Raw genomic sequence first — 24580 nt, forward strand, 5'->3', positions numbered from 1 at the left:
CCAACTCAACGTCCTCAAGAAATCTCGCATTTCCTGTTTCAAAAATAGACCTTTATGTAGGATTGTAAAATTTGTACTCCCGTGAATACTCAGCGTAACCAACAAAGTAGCAACTACTTGTCCTTGAGTCCAATTTTGTTTCATGCGACCTATAAGGTCGCGCCTCATCTGGACATCCCCAAATATGCAAATGCTTTATATTGGGCCTTTTCCCAGTCCAAATTTCATATGAGTTTTGTTAACTGCTTTGCTTGACACCCTATTAAGGATGTACATTGCAGTCTTTAAGACTTCTCCCCAGAGTGATTTAGATAAGGAAGAATGACTAATCATACTTCTCACCATGTCCTTAAGAGTTCGGTTCCTTCGCTCTACAACATCATTCATGCTAGGTTTGCCTGGCATGGTATATTGCGGAATAATAGCACACTTCTCTAGGAAAAGAGCAAAAGGTTCAGGACGTTGCTCACCTGAACCGTCATATCTTCTGTAGTATTCACCACCACGATAAGATTTGACAGCTTTAATTTTCTTTCCAAGTTGAAGTACAACTTCAGCTTTGAAAGACTTGAAAACATCCAAGGCTTGGGACTCTTCATGAATTAAATATAGATACCCGTAATGAGAGTAATCATCTATGAATGTAATAAAGTATCACTGTCCATTCTAAGAGATAGTAGGGAATGAGCCATATATATCGGTATGTATTAATTCTAAGACCTCTTTAGCTCTCTCGGCACCTAATTTACTTTCGTTTGTCAAATGCAGACTTCAAAGTCTGCCAAATTTAGGGGTTTAAGAATTTCATTCGACATGAGTCTCTAAATTCTCCGTTTAGAGATGTGACCTAGGCGTTTGTGCCATAATGATCCCGAATTCTCATTTAATTTTTGTTTTGTACCTATTTGCAGTATTTTATTATTATAGGAATTCAAATCAAGCCCATATAGATTATTCACCAAATGACTAGAGCAAATATTATTCGAATTATAAAAGAGACTGACTGTATTATTTTTGAACGAACAAAAAATAATATGATTTGTCCAAACAAGAAACAGAAACCAAATTTCATCTAAATGACGGTGCATAAAATATCTCTAATAAATCCAAGTAAAATCCACTCGTGGAACATAATCTAAAGGTTCCTATAACTTCGACTGCAACTATATTATCGTGTGCTACATAGATGTATCTTTCACCATCACTCGGCGGTCGGCTCCACAGGCAACCCTGCATAGTAACACTTACATGAGTAGTAGCAGCAGAATCTACCGACTAAGTATCAATAGGTGCATAACTTAAACTAGCCTCAGAACAAACGAAAATAAGAATTATACCTTTTTTTTCACGCCAGGTGGCATATTTGGTACAATCCTTCTTCATGTGTCTCATCTTCTTACGGAAGAAATAGGTTGAAGCTTGATCCTATTTCTTAACCTTTTTCTGCTGAGAAGGTGCATTCGCACTATTCTTTTATACTGAGAAGATGAAGGCATGTGAGCACTTTCAGTCTTATATTGATGTAGCCTCTCTTCTTCTTGCACACAGTGAGATATAAGCTCATTTAAGGACCAAGTGTCCTTTAGAGTGTTATAACTCACTTTGAATTGTCCAAAGTGTGCAGGGAGGGAGATCAAAATGAAATGCACAAGTAAATCTTCAGACAACTCTAACTTTAGTGCTTTCAATTTTGAAGCAAGATGAGACATTTTCATAATTTACTCCCTTATGTTCCATTTACCTTTATACCTCATGGAGACAAGTTTGCTCAAAAGGCTACTTACCTCCGCCTTTTCATTCTTAGTAAATAATTTTTCAACATCTTTCAGGAACTGTTTAGCATCTTTATCCTCAGTAATTGAGCCCCAAAACGCCTCAGGAATTGAGCGCTTCAGATCATAATGCTCATTTGATTGGATCTCTCCCACTTTTCTATTATAATCTCATTAAGGTTTTCTAGAGTGGAAGTGAGTTTCTCCTCTCGAAGAGATATATCCAGATCCATACAACCGAGGACAATCTCCACGGTATCCTTCCAAACTTTAAAGTTTGAACCATTCAACATAGAAATACTGCTAATTTATGCAGAAATATTGGTAGCTGAAGCCATAGTTTCTGAATTAGAACAAAAAGAACTTGCAGTAAATATTAGTTAAATAATATAAAAAAATTCATATTGAGATCTCTAGAACAACATTAATTTTCAATCTTTTGTATTAGAAAAATTAACTGTAAGCGATACTCTTATTGCAATAATCAAATATTGTCAAAATTTTTGTCACACATGAAGCCTTTCTTTGGACCGACTTAATGCGCACATGGAAACTTAAACTTCACAACCTATATATTACTGCATATATTTTCTATTAATTGGTCAAACAATAACCTTCATTTGGGTCGATTATTGACAGCATAATTAATAGAAAATAAACAAAAGTGTGCAATGCTTATTATTTGGCCAAACAATAAATTTCCTTTGGGCCGATTATTGTCCGCATAAATAATAAGCATTACTTTATTCTTAATTAGTTACCCAAACATGTATTTACTATCAATATGTATATATAATTCGGCCAAATATAGACTTTCCTTTGACTTGACCAATATTCGCATGAATTATATATCACCATATTTCTAATGTTTCTGAATAAATCAATTTTCACAAAAAAGACTACTTTAGTAGTATATTATTCAATCAATTTATTTCAAAGTCAAATCTTTATAAAATTAGTAGGTATAATAATCCTTATATCCCAAAAGAATAATCCATTAATTTTATACCAAATTAATAGCATACACAATTAAATCTGAGGCAATTATAATTTAATAAATACGAAATACATATATACAGTTAATATATCAATTGTCATGCTTGACGTGATAGGATCAAAATTTATAAAATTTTCTTGAGAAACTCGTGATATATATAAATCCATAGTATTGCGTCAATTTCAGAAGGACAACAAGAATCAAGAATTTCATATAATTGAATGATAATTATAATAATAATATGATCGAATGATTCTTCTCATTTTTTTTATTCAATGTATATAAATAAATATTGAAATCTGTTCTTACCCGGGAAAATAGAAACCTCATGGATTTAAATTTGATTCCACAAATCTAAATAAAAAAATCGAACACAAACAAAAAATAAATTTATTATTTTTTAATGATTCAATCATAAATGACTCTGATACCATTTGTTAGAATAAATTATTTTATTAATCCAGATAATCTATATTAAATCACCAAAAATATATCATATTGCAGAAGCGTACCTTTACTCGTAGAAATTAAAAATTGATGAAAGAATTTAGATTTTGTGGTTCTTTCGATCTTCCTCAACCAAAGCCTTCTGTATCCTTAAGGCTAAATTGTAACTCTTTTGATGGGGAAAGAGCGACAAAGGCGGCTTTGGTATATTGGGGACCGAAACCCTGAAGGTACTATTTATATTTGAGTATAACACCCATTAAACCCTAAAACCCAAATAAAATAGTATCTGAAGTCCAAAAGATAATATCTGGTTTTATTCTCATTTAATTCCAAATCAAAAGTAATTATGACTAATTCAATTTAACATTTATAACAATAAATGAGATCACCTTTATATAAGTCATGTAATTTGAAATAGCATAATTTGTTATTATAATTAATATATATATTGCCCACAAATAAATTAAAAAATTAAAATAATATTCTAACAAATAATTCTCAATCAAAGCTAATGACTATGATATTGAAGAGTGCATCGGCTACTACAACAAATAAGAAAATAATTCTTATATTAGAAAAGAGATTAAGCTACATATATATGAAGGAATCAACAAGTCATTTTTGTTTTTGTTTTTATTTGAATGTTTGTTTTAAAAGTCTATTGGGATTAGAGTGCATTTGGTTTTCTTTTTTTTAAGTTGGGTTAATATTTAGAAGTTACTAAACTTGAGCTAGCTTAGGTGAGTGATAAGAGACATTTCAAAAAATGTGCTTAATTTCGTTAGATTTACTGACGGACATTACCATTAGATTTTTTGACAGTTACGAGTGAAAATTTGTTCCTAGAATAACTTACCGTTAAATTTAAAATTCCGTAACTAAATTCAACGGTAAATAGAGATGTAAAAATTAATTTTATTAGCGCCAAATTTAGCGCTGAATTTTCGTCGAAATTTTTCGACAATAATAGAATTCAGTGAATTGTAGCAGGCAACGATGAACACCTTCTGCAAATTCTCTCTCTTCTGTAAAATTCAAACGCAAAATCCCTCTCCCTCACTTCTGCAATCTCTCTTTCTCTCCTCTTCTTCTCTCTCTCTCTCTCATCTCTCTCCCTCTCTTCATTGAAGAATGTTGTTGGGCACCACTTGGAGCTGTCGTTTAGCCCCATTGTCGTCGCAGATCAACAAGATATCATCACTGCTGCTAGAGTCTCCGTTGAAAGCCTCTGCTACTGCTGTTGGTGTCCCTTTCTGTAGAAAGCTGTCTTGCGTTGCCTTCACAGTGTCTGAGGTCTACTGCGCCAAAAATAAAGTTGTTGTCTATTTTTTTTTGGTTGTTTATTATATTAGTAAACCCTAGCTCTACTACCATAGATTTTACTACCACCTCCTGTCATCACCACGCTTTCTCTATCCTGCAGCCACTATTAGAGATAAATTTTCTATAACTTTAATATTTTTTTATTTGTTTAGGATTTTATTAAGTATTTTATTAAATTTTTTATTAAATTTTTTAATGAAATATGCAATTAGAGTTTGTTACATTAATTTAGTGTAATTAGAAATTAAATAATATTATGTTAAGTAGAGTGTAATTTAAGATTTGTTCTGAGTTGATAATGTTTTAGTTGATTGTTAATTTTTTTGAGTTAATTTTTTGAATTAATTATTGACTTATTAATGATTATTGTTAATTTTTTAAATTTTATTATGTGTTGTGCTCTTCTAACTTTTTGTCTTCAGTGGGCTGTGTGGTCATGCAAAAACTGAATGTTTGGATACTAATATATTTCTATATGTTAATATCTATAATATCTAATATTTAGTAATAGAGTATTATATAGTTTAAGTGTTAAATGAAATGAGATGTTTATTTTATTAATAAAGGGAAGATTGAAGAGTAAACATAAATTTATGGGTGAAGTGAGAATTGGGGTGCACTAAAGTAAGTTTGCATTGTCTATGTTTTATAATTACTACTACCTCTTGCACTGTTTTTTTACCTTGCTTTGTCCATGTTTATAAATGGAGCAAATTGTTACCAATGAATCTCTAGAACCACCAACTACATCAATTAAGAATTTACTTATGCTACAAATAAAGAAAATTATCAAAGTTACATACCGTTCACTTTTTAATTTTCATATGGAACTAACAAATATGTTGAATCGGGTTATGGGAAGGGAAGGTGCTGAACATGGATGTGGTGTCAGGAAGTCAAGGAAATCGGACCGTGCGACACACCACCATCAACACGGAGGGTCCGACTTGTTCGTGCGAAAACGGAGGGTCCGAGTTGATGCATGTTGGACATGCGGCACTCAACCCTTGCTCTCCAGACGGTGCCCCACATACAAGGTTGCTGGATGCAACAAAAACTCTCACCATTCGAGTTTCACCTTTGAGCTTTCACTTTTCATCCCCAAAACTCCAATGTTGTTCTTCATCCCTCTGCTGTTGGTGCTTTGCATGATGGGGAGAAAAAAAAAATATCCAAAAAAAATAAAATCAAAGATGTTGATCGTCCTGAGCTGCATATTATGCACTATCTCAGTTTGCCTGATTATGTAAGTTTGTTTAAATTTTTTTTAATTTTTATAATTATAGTTATTATTGTTAAAAATTTAGTTGTTATTATTATTGTTAGGATCTGAACTTAGAAATATATATAGAATAATTAGGAGTAATTTTAATTTTTTTTAATTTATTTCACTATTTTTGTATGAAAATTATTATTGTTAGTGTATGTTAATTATTATTATTGTTAGTGTGTTAATGGTGAAGCTATATAAATTCTTGTTGTTGCCGTGGTTAAAATAAAAACGCAATATTTTTTTTAATTTGTTTAATATTTTTTTTATATTTTTTAGAATTTCGGAAGAAGTGAAATATTAAAATAGTTAGAAAATAAATTATAAAAATAAATAAAAAGTGCCGAGTTGTTATTAATTTTTGGATACAATTTGTTTTTTGAAATATTTTATAAATTTTTAATTATTTATAGTTGTTACCATATTATTAAATATTATTGTAGCTACAATGAACAGTTGAACATAGTAATAAATAAGAACTGAATGGTTATTAGTATTAATTTACAAAAGTGTGTTACTTTAATTAGTTGTAATTATCATTGTTAGAGCAGTTAATTATTATTGTTATTAGAAAATGAATTTAAGAAGATATTTACGATAATTATTAATATTTTTTAAAATTTTGAAATATATGTTTAAATTTATTTAAGTAATAGCTAATAGGTAATTAATAAAATCCATAATAATAATGTTATATATTAAAAAAATTATTGATATGTCGTAAATAAAAAAACAAACAGTATCTCTAATGTACTAATTTTATTGAGATTTTATTAGGAATGTATGTATATGTATGTATTATGAATCTATGTATTTGTATGTATTAGTTAATGTTATTAATAATTCATTTTGGAAGTAGTAATTATTTCTTTTAGTCAAATTAAGTCAAATAATTTATAACAGATGTTTGGTTTCAAATAATATTTGTTGTTGAGTTAGTTGTGAAGATTTTGTTAATAAGTGTTTGTAGTTTAAAAATTCTTACTTTGTAGTAATAAATTAGCAATAGTTTATGAGTTGACTAATTACTTGTTCTGTTTTTTGTAGAAATTAAGAATGTTGACCTGTGACCATCCACTTTCTCCGGATCGGTACAACGATTGGGTGGAAGACCATTTACGAGTTACTGGCTTCTATCATGCATCTCAAATTGGTGTCGTACAAAATCAGAAAGCACTCGTGAATGCTCTAATAGAACGGTGGCACCCTGATACACATACGTTTCACCTTCCAGTTGGTGAGTGTGCCGTAACTCTTGAAGACGTGGCTCTAATTCTTGGTCTCCCGACGAATGGTCTTCCAGTTACTGGGATGACAATGAGTAGTTTCTCAGCGTTGGAGGCAGAATGTTTGCATCAATTTGGAGTGGCACCGCGTAAGTCAAAGTGTAGAGGATGTTGTATAAAACTGACTTGGCTGTGGGAGCTAAAAGAAAACATTCAGTTGACTGATGAATTAAGTATACAGAGGTACGTGAAGTGCCATATTATGTTGCTGATCGGGACGATCTTGTTTGGGGATAAATCTGGGGCAGGTGTGCACTGGAAGTTTCTACCCTTGCTTCGTGATTTTGCCAGTATTGGACATTATAGTTGGAGTTCGGCATGCCTTGCACACCTCTACAGGGGGTTATGCAGGGCATCTCGTTATAATTGTAAGGAAATAGATGGTCCAATAACACTTCTGCTCGGTTGGGCTTGGATCCGACTGCCATATCTATCGCCGCTCCCCAGAGAACTCCACAGTTTTCTATTAGCCAACAGGTAATGTTACGTTACAATCTACTCGTAGCTTTACATTTTAAATTCAGTTTAGCTAATTGAATATATGATATTAGGTGGCGTAACTGGGAGCGTGGTGATCGACGATATAGATATTTGAATCTAGCTCACTTTAGGAAGGCCTTTGATGAACTCCAGGAAGGCCAGGTGTGGTTTACTTAAAGATTTATGATTTTGGGGCATTTTTATGAGGCATTTTTATTGTTATTGATGTTCTGGGTTGTATTCATGAGTATCTTTTATTTTTCCCAGTTTGTGTGGGTTGCATATGCTGTGGATCGCGTGAATCCGAACATAATTCCTCCTGAGATCTATATGCAATCGGTTGTGTGGTCCGCTACTGTTTCGTTGGTGTCATTTGAATGTATCGAGTGGCATGCTACCGATAGGTACAGGCGACAGTTCGGTTTCGTTCAGGGAGTACCTCAGCAGGAGCAGAATCTTGACAAGGCGCATGGAGAAGTACTGACTGGTCCTAAGAATCTTAACTGGGCCACAACACCGAGTCATTCAAGTTGGGTTATGCATTGGACAAACAGGTATCACTACGTTCTTTCTGAGCTTCCCATGCCTTCACAGCATCCATTGGAAACTTATATGTACTGGTACCGGTCAAAATATGGTGACCACTTGAACTTGTCGAATCTTGTGGGTCAAGAAAGTGATGACGATAATCAGGATATGGATGAGGGTAATCAGGATATGGATGATGGTGGTGAGGGTATGGATGAGGATAGTCAGGATGCGGATAATGACAATGAGGAACTGGAGCCCCAGCCGGTGCCACCTCCTACTTCGAATCCACTTCCACAAGAACAACCTCAGTTCTCAAGCCAGTATGTACTTCAGACACAGTTCTCCCCGTCCGTTCCAATGCCGCAACAATATTGGGGTATGTCACAGTTTGAACCAGGAGAAGGAGGTTCTTTTAGTCAGTTGCTTGAGTTCATGGCTGCAGATGCAAGACAACCACAATATGCCAATCAGCCTGATTTCTTGGCAGGTAGGTATTCATTGGATGCGAGGCTCCCGTGCCATACCTCATCTGTCACTTCCGGAGGGTTCGTATCTGTCGATTCTAGTAGAAGTGTAGGTGGACGCGGAGTTTTTAATAGTCAAAATCCTAACCGTGTTGACATGGGACCACTTCAAGAAGATGATAACCCACTCGAGCAAGAGACTAATGCATATCTAGTAGATGACCCGGATGACGAGGATGATGATGATGAGGATGAAATAGAGGAGTTCGATGAGGATGAGGAATCCCGCAATGATGGTATTATGCTTCGTATTTTCCTTTACATATTCGATTTTGTGTTCATAACTAGTATCCATGTTGGTTTGACTACCAAATGTTATAATATTTAATTGTTTTTATTATTTTGTGTTCATAAGTGGTATCCATGTTGGTTTGACTACCTAATGTCATGATATTCAATTGTTTTTATTTTTCTGTATACAGGCCGGGCACAAACTCCGGATGACAAAGGCAAAGGTTACAATCTGAGGATTGATCCACCACGTCGTAGCGCTAATCGCTACACGTCTTCTGTGTTCAAAAAGGCCGCAAAAAAATGCAAGAATTTCGTGAATGATGTAAAGTGGGCAATGAGAAAGTAGTTGTGGTGTAATACTCTTATTTATGCTTTAAAAAATGTGTACAATGTTTAGAATTCTTTGCATGTGTTGGGCATTATGTATGCATGACTTGGAGTAATTATGTATTAATACTGATCTGGACTATGGTTTGTTTAGAGTAATTATGTATTAATGATTTGGACTACGGACTATGTTTTAGTAGATGGTTTGTTTAGAGAATTTATGTATTTATGAACTCATTGAAGGGATTAAATATGTGGACTATTTTTTGTTTGATGTCATATTATAAAATGCTACAGATGGAGAGTAAGGCTGGGTTGCCGTAGTTTATAACGCAACACAGAACATGTTACATATAACATACTTGCTTAATTCAAATTGACAACTCATGACAAACCATATATTGCCACATAGATAATGTCACATATATAATGTCATCTCAGAATAAGAATCTACTAATGATCTCTGTTGGCATTTGCACCACCTTGCTGACAGCATCTGCTACGGCTGTGCCCCTCAGCTCCACAAAGCGTACATCGCTTAGGCCGACATAACATTCGTGTGTCCATCTCATTCAAGAATCGCGTCATTTTTGGGCGACCTTTTCCGACGCGTCTTAGGAACGGATTTGGGATGAACCGAGGTCCGTTGTAAGAAGGCCATGTAGTGGGGTTACCTAGTGGCCTAAACCTTGCTCGGTACACCCGCCGAACTTGGTCCATCTTATACACATCATGAACATACACTTGCCAATCCAGTCGCTGGTTGGCACAACATGCAAACACATGTCGACAGGGGATCCGGTCCACCTGAAACTCACCACAGTCACATCGAAGGCCACGTAGGTCCACTGCAAACTCCAGTCCACTTGGCATCTCACGCACTTCAAAGACCTCATTCTGCCGGTCAAAGCAACTAACCTGAGAAATTGTTGCTCTGGTACATGTGTGACTGCCATTATACCTCCTTACAACCCAACAGTACTTCCGGCTAATCATGCTAACCCGGATAAGCCAATCACACCCTAACCCATACTGTGTACACTTCGCATAAAATGTCAACGGCTCAGACTCATACACCCGGTAATCTACGCTTCTTCGTATAGTATACTCTTTTATCACCTTAATAACAACCTCCCTGGAACTGAATTCCATCCCAACGGCAAATTTACCATCTGCGACAAAAGAAATTTCTGCGAACAGCCATACAACCAATTTTAAAAACATAAATATTTAAACATTCGAAAATCAAGATAAAACAAATTTTTACTACATCAATTATAATAAAACCCTCCAAACTATTTATATTTAACTAATTTACTAACAAATACTTATTTGTATTCAACTAATCAACTAACAGATACTAATTTTAATTTAACTAATTTACTAGTTATATTTACTTAATTAACTAATAAATTTCTATTTATATTCACTTAAATTTAATTTAAAGAAATTTAACAAATTTAACAAATTTTAATTTAACTAACTTACTTATATTGACTTAATAACTTCGAATTTAACCAATTTTAATTAAACTAATTTACTACTTATTCTTACTTAATTTACTAATAAATTCCTATTTATACTGACTTAAATTTAATTTAATTAAATTTAACCAAGTTAACAAATTTTAATTTAACTAACTTACTTATATTTACTTAATAACTTCCAATTTAACCAATTTTAATTAAACTAATTTACTAGTTATATTTACTTAATTTACTAATAAATTCCTATTTATATTGACTTAATTTTAATTTAACTAAATTTAACCAAGTTAACAAATTTTAATTTAACTAACTTACTTATATTTACTTAATAACTTCCAATTTAACCAATTTTTATTAAACTAATTTACTAGTTATATTTACTTAATTTACTAATAAATTCTTATTTATATTGACTTAATTTTAATTTAACTAAATTTAACCAATTTAACAAATTTTAATTTAACTAATTTACTTATATTTACTTAATAAATTCCAATTTAACCAATTTTAATTAAACTAATTTACTAATAAATTCCAATTTATAATTACTTAATTTACTAAATTAACTCATAAATACTAACGGATATTTAACTAGTTTACTACTTAACTAATAAATTCTAATTTAAATTTAACTAAATCAATAACTCTCTTATAAATTTACTATCTTAGAGTTAAATACACAAATAGGTAACCAATCTTTCGTATAATTATGGAGAATTACGTACCTGCATTGATATAATCCGGAAACTTCGGAACATGCATGGCTTCCAAATCCAAAACTTGCATGAATGATGGCTCCTCAAACGGCACATCGTTTGCCAGAGCAGTTGCCACATCAGACACATCCGGAGCCATAGCTCCGTCACCTGGAACCTCATCTCCATCTGGACCAACAACTTCGTAGTTGCTTTTGAACTCTTCTTCACTGTCGCTATTGTAATCCCCCCGTAGAATATTCCGGTCGGCCTCAGATTGCTCAAACTCCACATACAACTCGATGAACGAGAGTTGACTCCGATTTTCCATATACATGGAAAACATATCTTGCATGCTCGCTTCGTCCGTTACATATTTCGTTTGAAACTGGACAAATCCACCAAACACTTGTATAGGATTTCTGTATAGAATACATGATATCCTTCTTGCCCTCTCAGAATGAATCTTTTCACAGATCACACCCTTGAGCTCTTCAAATGAGATTGTAAAAGGAATCACCAAATCTAACGAATTTTCACAAATAAATGTTACTCCTTCAGATGTTTGTAACAAAATCTGACCAAAATAATACACCTTCAATAACACTCTGTCACTTATTTCTCTCAATCACATTAACAACCTCATAAACTTGAGTTTTAGATTTTTGGCTCCTTTAATAAACAAGTAACGACAGAGAGGAACTAAAAACCAGAGGACCGTTGAAGAAGGAGAAGAAGAAGATGCGAGAGTGATTGCTCTGATCCAGTTTTCACCAACTTTTATTTAAAGTCCCAACCAAATCGGACCATGCGGTTACCTCAACTGAATTCAAAAAAATAATAAAAAATTACATGTCGGACCCTCCGATTTCATAACACAACAAAAAAAAAAACCAACACCACCAACAACTCGGATGGTACGATTTCCATCATCCAGAATTTCATCATCTCTCCTTCCCCAAATCAGACCTACCGATTTGCTTGCAAAATAGGACGCTCAAACAACTCGGACCGTCCGAGTTGTGGCACCTGACATTAGAAAAATAACTGCCCCACAATTGTGTATTGTGCTCCCATGCATCCATATCCAGATAACACATACACAAAACCTCCATATCAATAAAAATGAGCCCATACCGTTTGTAACTTTTTGTAGCAATATATGCATTATTTGAATTTTCTATCATTCTTCATACATGTTCCTTGTTCTATCTAATTATAATTGTCTCTATTTTTGTATGTATTTGCAAGAAAATGCAAGCTGTTTTGTAGATATGGTAATGCAAACATTCAATGATAAACTAATGGTTGTTGTAAAAGACTTCATTGATGTTATATTAAGCGTAGTTTTAAGCATCGTATTTGTGGGTTGGCCATTATATTTTTAGTCAAAGATATTAACTAAAAATTATAGATAAATTATTATAGAAAATTATAAAACTTTGAATTTTGTTAGTTTAGATATTATTGAATTTAAATATTTAAAATTATATATTAAATTTTTAAATAACTTAAAAAAATATATTTAAATTTATCGTCGAATTTACTGTTGATTAAATCAGCCGTCGTTGTGTCACTCTTTCTATCTATCTCTCATTCTTTCCCTTCTCTACACTGTCGAGATGAAGTAAAACTAAAATAATCATATAATTTAAGAGTTCTGCACATCCTGTTTAATAAGCTATAAAAAGTGGTTCCTTTATTCAATTCCCTTTCTCATGTCATTTGAGAACATTCAATTGGTATTAGAGTTTAGACTTAAGGGACAAAATTAACAATTTGGGATTAACAATCCATGACAACTAACATTGTGACGTATATTCTGACGCAAAGACAATTCAATAATAGGTCACCATACTTCAATGAAACTAACTAAATAACTATGCCTATTGAAAAGAAAAGATGAGGATCATCGTACAATCCACAGACTACAACATATGAAAGATTATCCTCGATGGACCAGATAATTCCTACCAATGTCAATGCAAAATAAAATGTGGTTCCAAAGAAAGATAATGAATGGAATGGCGAAGACAAGAAGAAAATCGAGTAAAATGGAAAGGCAATTAATCTGATGTATTATGCAATTATTTTTGAGAAATTTAGAAAAGTCTCAAGGTGAAAAATTACAAAGAAAATATAGGATAAGCTGCTGCTCACTTCAGAAGGGCTGGATTGAACAAGTTCAAGAAACTCAAGTTGATATGCTTATGAAAGAATATTAGATGTTTTTCATGAAGGAAGATGAAGGCATAAACGAGATATTATTTGAAAGGTTCTCCATTATTATTAATAATCTTGATATTATGGAGAAGAAACACGACGAAGAAGAATTTGTGAGAAAGATTCTAAGAAGCCTTATCAAACAAGGGAGACCAAGAGCACTACTTTACTAAGGGAACAATCTGAAAAAAAAAATCTCTTATAATGAGTTGAGAAAAACACTATTGACTTATGAACAAACTCACCTAAGCCAAAAACCTAAAAAAAAAAAGTTGATTTGAAGTCAAAGATTTCCTCTAAGGACGAAGAAACAGAAGATGATATTTTTTTCAATAATAATCTCGTATTCTTTGCTAAAATACTAAAGAGGCTGATGAGATTAAAAAGAAAAGCAAAAAAAAAATTTTTTTTAAGGGACTTCAAAAGAGACCAAAGTAATGTAATCTGCAACAATTGCACAAAATCTGGCCATTGTCTGACTGTCTGCAAAAAAAGAAAGAGGACATCATCAAAAAGGAGAAGGAGAAGGTGCTTGTGATATCATTGAAGGATCTCGAAAATGATACTGATGATAAAGATTCTGACCATGAAATCCAAATTTTTCTCATAGCTAATAAAATCAATATTGATGAGGTGGATTTCAAAATTTTTCTTCTTCTTTTTCTTCGGCTAGTCACTATCATCTCCATCACCATCATCATCAAACTTCACCTTCATGACCATCAACGTGGCACCACCTTCGCCGAACCAACCTCTATTTTCTTCTTTATCTTCTCCCTCTTCTCCTCTTTTTCTTCCTTGATCACGCCATTTCCAGAACCACCATCTTCTCCCTCTGTTTTACCACCAACAGTTACCACCTTTGTGGTTCCTTCTTCCTCCTCTTCTTTTCTTTCTCGCTCTCATCCAACCTCCCTCAATAGCTCACCCTAAATCTTCTCTGCGTCACCAAGATCCTTGCCGCCTTACCATCCTTTATGCTGCCTCCGCTAACAACTCCTTCTTCCTTGACTGGTACACTGTCCAGAGCCATTTGCCCTGCCTCATCTTTCGCAAGCGCTACAAGAGCCCCCACATGACATCTAGTGAGATATTCAAGCTCGTCACTGAGGCCTTTCGGTTGCCCCCAATTTTTGTCTTCTTGTATATACGAAGTGTATGCTAAATTGTTAATGATATATGAATTACTAGCTTTATGATATTGTCAAAGTTAATGCAAAAAGAGTTTTAAGGCTGTGGAGGTAGATAGTAATGATAATGGGTCTGAAAAAGAGAGAAAAGAGGAGGAGGAGGAGGAGGAGGAATAGGAGAGGGGTGTTTTAGTCCCTATAACCATTTGGAATTGACACACAACACTTGGCATTGACACATCATATGCCACCTGACACATCAGACGTCACCTGACACATCAGACGGACAACTCGTTGTCAACTAATTGCAAGGGTTGATTTGTCCAATTTTATTAATGAATGAGGCTTAGTTGAGATTTAAAAATGATTAATGTGCGATATATCTTAAAAAAATGTCAAAAATAAAAAAAATATTTATCCTAAAGAATAGGAATAAATAGTATATTTTAGACATGTATTAAGCTCTTTATTTATATTATTTGAAGGGTGGATTTAAAAAAAATCTGAATAAATTAATGTGAGATATATATAGAATATTAGGCAAATATATACGAGGCAGATTACGTTTTTTATGAACCCACACGTCTCTAAAAACGATGCTCTTGGACCTATTATAATTTTAGAATCTAAAAGCTAGATTCTAACAAAAATAATTATGAAATCTGTATTTCTTTGGTTCAGCCATCTATTTATGTATGAGGAGTTTCTTTGGTTCAGCCATCTATTTATGTATGAGGAGTGTTAGGTGGTCAGTAGAATTTGTGATATTTAGTCATCAATTAACTATTATTAATATTTTTAATAGTGTGAAATGAGATCTAATGATGTAGGATTAATCATTTTTTCTTTGATGATTAAGTGCTGTTCAGATTTCAACAAAAATGCTGGTCCTAAATTTTTTCTTTGTGTATTATCATTGTTCTAATTTTAATCCTCGCAGATTGCACCATAACAAGTAGTAGGTTAGAGTATCTGTTAGTCTGCCATTCTATGAGAATGCAAGGTAAATAATGGACTTTTAAATCTAGTAATGAAAAATCACCAATAGAAAATAGAAAGATTTAAAAAAAAAGAAAGAAAAGTAAATTAACTCATCTTGTTTAGTGATTAGAAGTTAGAACTCAATGATTCAGTCTATAATCTTCCTAGTATATAGGATAAGCAGTATGCCATTATTCAACCGATTCAAGTAAAATAATATATGGTTGAGACGTACAAGAAAAATGGGATTAGAACTCTTAAATTTGACAATACAGATGAATTACATCCTCTCTATAAATAAATAAAGCATAAGTGCATAACTGAAAATTTCAAGATATAACAACCACTTTGTGTAAGGCATGATGATGTATAATCAATTAATCATTATGTCCATAAACTAAAAATCAAAAGAATAAGGTCAACACTTTACCTCTTCCAGGTAATAATGTAATATTATAAGTTAAAGCCCGCCATCGTTGAAGAATTGTAGTCCTTTGCTAATAGGAGAGAGATGATTTTTTAACACAATACTCAGTCTCAACTAATATTCATTCTTTTACCGTCTTTAAAGTATAATTTGGTACTCATTCTACCATCCAAGTTCTATGTTTTTTTTTTTTTATCATTAATTAATTAAAGATGAAAACTATACTTAAAAGTGTTTATTTTGGTAAAGTGTTTATTTTCTGAAAGCAATTTATCAAAACTGATTTTTAATTATTTTTTAAAACCTGCAGTACATATATTTAATAAATTAAATTAATTTTTTTAATAAATATAAATAATAATTATATTTGATAAAATCATTTTTAAGATTTTAAGGATCATAATAAACATAAATATAAAAATAAATTTAGATATAAAACTATATAAATTTTTCATTTTAATAAGTATAAACTCATTTAAAAAAAAAACTTCTTAAATAGTTTGAAAAATACTAATACTTTTAAAAATTAAGGGTCTTTTTTTTTTTGAGTAAACCACAAAAAATATACCCGAATTATTTTGGTGCTGATAAAAATGCTTTCAAATTTTTCTATCGACAAAAATGTCCTCAAATTATTTAAAACGCGATAAAAATGCCCAACATTAAATATGTATTCTCAAAAAGTATTTTAGAGATTGAATTTTAAAACATTTTTTTGTAAGCATGATTAGAAAAATGAGATATTTTTATCTTCAAAATTTGATGATTTTTTGTTAAATATATATTTTTTTTTGTAATTTTTTTGTCAACCATCAATAATACTTTTCAAAAATAAAAAATATTAGAGATCAATTTTTTATCGAATTTTTTGTATATATTTTGTAAATAATTATCAACGTATTCTTATAAAATTTTGGATCAAATGTATAAATAATTTGTCAAATACAAAATCATTCTCTACTTATAAAAAAATAATAATATTTTAGACATTTTTATCGCATTTTTAAATTATTTGATAATATTTTTGTTAATAATAAAATTTAAGAGCATTGTTGTCGGTGCAAAATAATTAGAGTGCATTTTTAGTGTTTTATTTTTTTTTATTTATAAAAAAAGAATCGAAATGTCACCTCTCCAAAAAAAAAAAAATTCCCCAAACCATGCCTAATTAACAGTTTAACACAGTAAAGCACTGAAAAACGATTCAATACCGTACAAACACAGGTTGAGCAGCACACAAACATCAAATGACGAAATCTTTGGTGGAACAAACAAGTTTGATTATCGGCAGCATCACATATAAGGCTTAATCTACTTCACAAACAACATTAAAAAGAAAAGAGAAAAGAAAACATAAACTGAAGCAGCTAGCAATTATTCTTCAAGCAACAAGGTGGAAATGCATGAAGGGCACATTAATTAGACACAGAAACCGCATTCATGAACTCTTGGTCAGATTCCAACGCACACATTGAATCTGGAAAAAGACACATTTCCAAGTCAACGCTTCCACCTCCTTCGCGGCCAGGGTATGACGTTACTTTCCCATCAAATTTATTAGCATATCCACTCAGAACCGCCACCGCTTTCCCCATTCCAAATTCATTCCCATACATGTTGAATCTCGGTGAACTACCCATCATCACACTAGCCGGTTCAAAGAACCGAGCATGTTGATAGATCACTGGAGACTTTAACCACTCTTTGAGAAACTCAAGCGTCACTCCATTATTATGGTTCACAACAGCCAGGTGGATCTTCCACGCTGCCCAACCCAGATCATGTTCAAGCAATTCCCCTGCTGTCATTGCTGCACTCACCGCATGAAGTACGTTCCCAAAGTATTCCGGAGGCAGAGGAGGTTCCATTCTGCTTCGATTGTTCATTGCCAGCTTGCAACTCGTCTTTCTATCATGCGGTAATCTGCGAGCACGAGTGATGCATCTCCAAACAAGTGCTGACAATGATTGGAATGAAGAGATCTTGGTGGTGTTGGATTCCTGGTTTGCCTTTGCTTTCAGCTTGGCAATGGATTCTGCACTGAAGTGGAAGATCCTCTCTCTGAGTTTTGGTGCTTCGAATCTACAGACAAACTCGTCATGGTGTTTGAATGGGAGATTGATTATTGGGCCACAACCCTGTGGAAACCAGCGCTTGTGAATGGGCTTGTGGGAAATGTTGGCAACATCAACGTCTTGTTCCCCTTTGAATTTAGATTGAGAATGAGATTGAAAGATCTTAGACCAAGCGTTGAAGAAGTTCCAGTAAGAAGTGCCATCAGCGAGGGAATGGTTCATGGAGCAGCCAATAAAAACGCCGTCGATTAGTTCAGTGACTTTGATGGTTAAGAGGGACACGTGGTGGCCGTCATGACTGACGGCTCTGTCATGATCAAAGAACGACTGAACAATCGGAGGGACGTCAACGGGGGAGAGGATATCAGATACGGTGAGATCCACCGTTGCGTGGATGAATTTTGCTCCGGGAGAGTTGACGCAGTCAACGGAGACAGAATAAGAGGGAGGGTCTTGGGTTTGGTGAGTAACAAGGCGACCAGCCAAGGGATAGAAATGGATAAGGGTAAGAGAGAGTGAGTGTTTGAGATCGTGCAATAGATTTTGGGTGAAATTTTGAGGTTGGTTTTGTGGCTTCTTGAAGAGAAGTCCCTTTTGGATGTAATGGACGGAGAGCATGGCAAGATCCCATGGTGTTAGGTGGCACAGTTGTGTTGAGTCTTGCGTGCTGTGGTGTGGCTTCACGAAGCATTCCGAAACAGGGGATGTGCTATTCATCGTTTAATCAATCAATTTTAAGAGGGGTTGAAGTGGAAGCGGCCAGGGACGCATGTGTTGTCTGATTATATAAAGGAGACGGAGAGGGTGGCAAAAGAAACGAGTGTCCTTATGCGATATTTGTACAATGTGTATAATAGAAGTTTAGTGAATATAATTATTAATATTATTTTTTTAGAAGCTGAAACTTTTAAGTTTTTAAAAAGACTCTAATAGTTATTCTAGATAATATGAGAGATGTTTATTCTATAATTCAATAGTCTATTATACACATTGTATAAATAGTCTATTAACTTTTTAATTGGACTCTTTTTCAAAAATACTAAGAAAGATAAAAAAAATTAATTTTTTTATTTAATATTTTATTAATTATTAAAATAAATTTATATTATTTTTGTTTATTTTTTATTTTTAAAATATTATTATTTTATTTTTCAATAATGTTTCGAGGGGCTCCGTGCACCATCCAACCGACTGCCGAGTGTTCGCTTGTACATTTTATGCATGGATTTTTTTTCTAAAATAAAATAAAAAAATTTATTATTTTATAGAGTTTGTCTAACCTAACAAATTTCACTTTAAATTTAAAAAAAAATAGCTAACTCGAAAATTTAAGTTTTACAATGAATAATAGCAATTATTATCATTATTATGAGAGTATATAGAAATATATAAAAATACACAAGAATAAGTCATATTTTTATTGAAAAAATAATATTTTTTTATTTATAATAAAAAAATTTTTTTATTAAATATTACTTATTTTTGTACATTTATATATTTCTGGAGCCGATGAAATTGGTTATTATTGCCACCGACAATGTGGAAGAAATCATGTTTGTTGTTTGTATATTTTTGTATATTCCTAAGCTGCGTTTGATTCTGAGAACAGGACAGGACAAGATACTGAGAACAAGACACTGAGAGACAGAGACACAAAATTTTGTGTTCTTATATTTTTTTGGTGATAAACTAGAACAAATTATGAAAATCCAATTTATTCTCATTTTTTGTTCATTCAAAAAATTTAAGATGAAAAATATAATAATAAAAAATATAATTATAAAAAATTAACAAAAATAATGAAAGAAAAAATAAAAAATAAGTTGTGTCCCCTTATTAGTGTCTCTGTGTCTTTCCTGTAAGGATTGATACAAAATACACTAATTCAGTATCTCTGGACACATTGTCTCTGTCCATGTCTCTTCTGCCAAACGTAATTTTGTGTCTCAGTGTCTCTGTCTCAGTGTCCTGTCTCTGTAAACAAACGCAGCCCTATATACTCTTGGATACGATGATAATGACTTAAAAATTTAAATTTCGTGTATTTAAACAAAAATTGAAGTAAAATTCGTTTGAGACTAGACAAACTCTATAAAAATTATAGAATTATCCGGGATGCGGCGAACTCGCCCTAACTCCAAAAGAAAATCGTATTTAAAAAATTAAAGTTAAAAAATAAGAAATTTTTTTATTTTATTTTAATAAATTTTTTTATGTATACATTAAAATTAGTTATTAATATAAAATAATATTAAAAATAAATTAAATTATATATATTTATATATAAATATATTAATAACTAATTTTAATAATTTAATTTAAAATAACATTTTTGGATTACTATGTTTTATATGATAGAATTCACAAAAGATAATGTCAAATATCCTAACTAAGCTACTTCGGGTGTTGGTAGGGTTGTCATTGCAACACTTGGTTGGTTGACCGCTGTCTTTGACCTGAAGGATGGGCACTGGATTGGATATCCCCACATATTTACATCTTTTTCTGTTTACAAAAAACATTTTAAATAATTAATAAATTTCAAATCACATTAAATAAAATCAACCATAAGACATATAGAACCTCATAGTTAAATAGAAAATATATATATATATATATATATTAAAGGATGAAATCAAAACCACTGTCACCACATCAAATAGCATATTCTGAAAGTCACCAAAAAAAAAATAGCATATTCTGAAATAATCCCAGCACTCATATCATTTAGGCAAGCCTTTTACATTATACAAAATATTACTCAATTCTAAATTGAAATGGCAGCACAGCATATTGCTCACTTCTCTCCTCTTCATCATCTTTTAAAATTAAAAAAAAAAAAAACCACTTAAATATAACCCTTATGAAATTGGAAAGAACACAAGGGCGGGCAACAAGAAAGAATCTAAACAAAATAGAATTCAATTCCCGAAAGAATTTTGATTCCTGGCTTTTTAAATAACTCTTAATATTTCTTTCTCTATTATTTTTGTTTGATGGTAACTAAGAAAATTCACACGGTAACGATTTCCTCCAACTTTAATCACCCATATCCTTTTTGCTAATTCTCCAACAAATCCATCAAAGTTTCTGTGTGTCATGTAAAGTAGATAGATAAATGTCAATTGCTCATTAGGCATAAACAAGTGACCTAACTAACGATAATGATAACGATGAGAGAGTAAGTACTACGAAGAATTGGAACTAGTGGAGGGGATTGAACACAGAAACCGTATCCATGAAGTGTTGGTCAGATTCCAAGGCGCTCATTGTATGAGGAGAAAGACACACTTCCAATTGAATGCTTCCCCCACCTTCACGGCCAGGATATGACGTCACCTTGCCGTCAAACTTGTTGGCATATCCACTCAGAACCGCCACGGCTTTCCCCATTCCAAATTCATTCCCATAAACATTGAACCTTGGAGAACTGCTCATCACCACACTGTACGGATCAATGAAGCGACCGGTTTGATGAATAGCAGGGGATCGCACCCACTGGTTGAGCCAATCCATCACCACTCTGTGGTTGTATTTTGCAACAGCTTCGTGCACCTTACCCGCTGCCCAACCCAGATCATGCTCACTCAGCTCCCCTGCTGTTGTAACCGCTCTCACAGAGTTAACTGAGTTTCCGAAGTACTCTTGCGGCAGAGGCGGTTCCATTCTCGTTCTGTTGTTTATAACCACTATGCAACCGCTTCTTTGATCACACGGCACGCTGCGAGCACGTGTTATGCTTCTCCAAACGTGAGCTGACAATGACTGGAACGAAGAGATTTCGTTGGTGCTGGAATCTTTGTTGGCTTTGGCTTTGAGTTTCGCGATAGAATCAGCTGTGAAGTGGAAGATCCTCTCTCTCAGCTTGGGTGCTTCGTATCTGCAGATAAACTCGCCATGGTGTTTGAAGGGAAGATTAATTAACTCTGGAAACCAGCGCTTGTGGATTGGTCGGTGAGAAATGTTGACAACATTAACATCTTCCCCTTTGGCTTGAGATTGAAATATCTCAGACCACGTGTTGAAGAAGCTCCAATAAGAAGTGCCATCAGCGACACAGTGGTTCATGGAACAGCCTATGAAAACACCATCGATTAGCTCAGTGACTTGGACAGACAAGAGAGGCATGGCGTGACCGTCATGGTTGACTGCTTTGTTGAGGTCGAAGAACGAGTGAACAGTAGGGGGGACATAGACAGGAGAGAGGATATCGGATACGGTGAGGTCTAAGATTGCATGGATGAATCTTGCTCCTGGAGAGTTGATGCAATCAAGAGAGACAGAATAAGAGGGAGGGTCTTGGGTTTGGTGAGTCACAAGGCGGCCTGCAAGTGGATAGAAATGGAGAAGGGTAAGAGAGAGGGAATTTTTCAGATTATGCAACAGATTATGGGTGAAATCTTGTGGCTGGTTTTGTGGTTTCGTGAAAAGAAGGCCTTTCTGGATATAATGAATGGACAAGGGGACAATATCCCACGGAGTTAAGTGGCACAACTGCGTTGATTCCTCGTTTGGGAGGTGTGGCTTCACGAGGCATTCTGAAATGCGCTTAACTACTCGACTGCTCCTCATCCTATCCAAGTAATAGCCTTATTCATGTGGATAATGTTAGTTTGAACACAGCCATGGATTCTAGGTTTATCCACTCATCCTTCTTCAACGTCTTCACTCCTCCACATCCATTTCATTTCATTTCATCCAGTGCTCGGTTCTTCCTTTTGAGCTGGACTATTTTATAAAGATAATCAATGACATTACTATCAAAATGGTTCTTCGTCTTACTTCAATAATTAAAAGGCAGAAATTCACCTGTGCTAGACTTCATATTAAGTTGTTTTTGGATGGCTGACACGTGTTACCATTTAGTTTGAAAAAAATTGATTTATTTTATATAAATGGTTTGATTAAAAAACTAATTTAAATTGGATAAAACAATTACTTTTCCTCTCCTTCTTTATGCTCAAATTCATTCTCTTCTAATTTTTTAGAACTAATATCAAACTTTCAATTGGGTATGTTCGTTTTATTTGTATTTCTTAATAAAATTTATTATTTCAAATGTATTTTTTAAATTTATGTTTTCATCACACTATTTGATGTTTATGATGAAATTGATTGGATGTTGGACAATAATTTTAGGAGTTTTATTGTTAACATCTTTGTCTAGAGTCAATACATAGATTGATTGGGTTGCCATTACATCCTATATTCAAGTCATTATAGGTAAAGTTAGTAAGGATGCAAAAAAGAACGTATCAAATTCATCATTTAGGAATTTAGCGATAACATGCAGAAAAAATAAAATTTTTTTAGAGGTAGTTATTTGATCTATCTAAATCGGTTTTTTAATTAAACTATTTGTATAAAATAAACCGATTTTTTTCAAACCAAATGATAATACGTGTCAACCATCCAGAAATAACTTCATGTGAAGTCGACTGCAGGTGAGTTTTCACCTAATTAAAATGCTCTCTCAGTTTTTAAACTAATCAAAATAATCCCTCGATTTTAAATCGTAAATATTTTCTATGTCAATCATCAAAGAGTAAATTCCCGTAATGATCTATGAAATTCAGGTCGTTATCCAATATAATCTCTGAGATTCCAATTATACCATTGTAGTCTCTCAAATATGGCTCCAAATACCATAACGATTCCTTGACATTTTTTCGGTGATGAGTCGTGTCACGAGTTTGCTACGTTGGAGGAGCCAAAACATTGTGGTTTTAGTTTGGCGCCCCATTTTGTAAAAAAACGTCGTCGTTCTAGTCAAAATAAGAATGTTAAGTTAAACGAATTTGATCAAACACTCTCCTTTCACTCGTCTTTTCTATTTCCACCCTCCCTTTTCTTCTTCTTTTTCTTCTTCTTCTTCTTCCTCTCTTCATCAATATCAGTGAGATTGAAATTCTTGCATTTGAAAGACATCAAAATCAGGTTTCACTTCGTCGTTCGTCTCCTCCTCCATCATAAGCAAGAGATTCTGCCGTTAGTGAAGATAATTTTTTTTATTCTTTTTTTTTTGCAATGCATGATAGTTTTTTCTTTATGCTTGTGTTATGAGTGTGGTTAGTGTTTTTTGCTTTTTTTTTTTTTTTGTTATTGTGGTTCTAGAGTTTGATTAGGTTGGGATTTTGTGAAAATGCTCTATTTGATTATGGTGTTGTGTTATTGTCTCTTCTTTGAACGGACGGCATTCATCGTTAGCGAAAGTTTAGCAAGTTTACATTTGATTTATTTGAATTTAGGGTAACAATGAGTTGTAACTAGTGAAGGCTTTAGCTACTCAAAAAAGTTGAAAACCATGCTCTTATTCATGATTGTGAGTGTTCTATTTGTCCTGTACTAAAGGTTTCTATGTGTAGCTA

General features: G+C 33.2%; 2 protein-coding genes across 2 annotated transcripts; both read right to left on the bottom strand.

The window, feature by feature from the left end:
- Window positions 1–17395: 17395 nt before the first annotated feature.
- On the bottom strand, window positions 17396–19016 carry LOC112764855 (uncharacterized acetyltransferase At3g50280). The gene has a single exon (XM_025810658.3). It carries the CDS (start codon window positions 18927–18929, stop codon window positions 17553–17555), a length of 1377 nt encoding a protein of 458 aa, XP_025666443.1. The 5' UTR covers window positions 18930–19016; the 3' UTR covers window positions 17396–17552.
- A 1486-nt stretch (window positions 19017–20502) lies between these two features.
- Window positions 20503–24379, bottom strand: LOC112766904 (uncharacterized acetyltransferase At3g50280-like). The gene is made up of 2 exons (XM_025812801.2): window positions 21402–24379; window positions 20503–20717 (listed from the first exon to the last, which is right to left on the bottom strand). The coding sequence occupies exon 1, from the start codon at window positions 22782–22784 to the stop codon at window positions 21417–21419; it is 1368 nt and encodes a 455-aa protein (XP_025668586.1). The 5' UTR covers window positions 22785–24379; the 3' UTR covers window positions 20503–20717; window positions 21402–21416.
- Between the last annotated feature and the right edge of the window lie 201 nt (window positions 24380–24580).

This window comes from Arachis hypogaea, chromosome 17 (assembly GCF_003086295.3).
Source record: "Arachis hypogaea cultivar Tifrunner chromosome 17, arahy.Tifrunner.gnm2.J5K5, whole genome shotgun sequence".
NCBI lineage: Eukaryota > Viridiplantae > Streptophyta > Magnoliopsida > Fabales > Fabaceae > Arachis > Arachis hypogaea.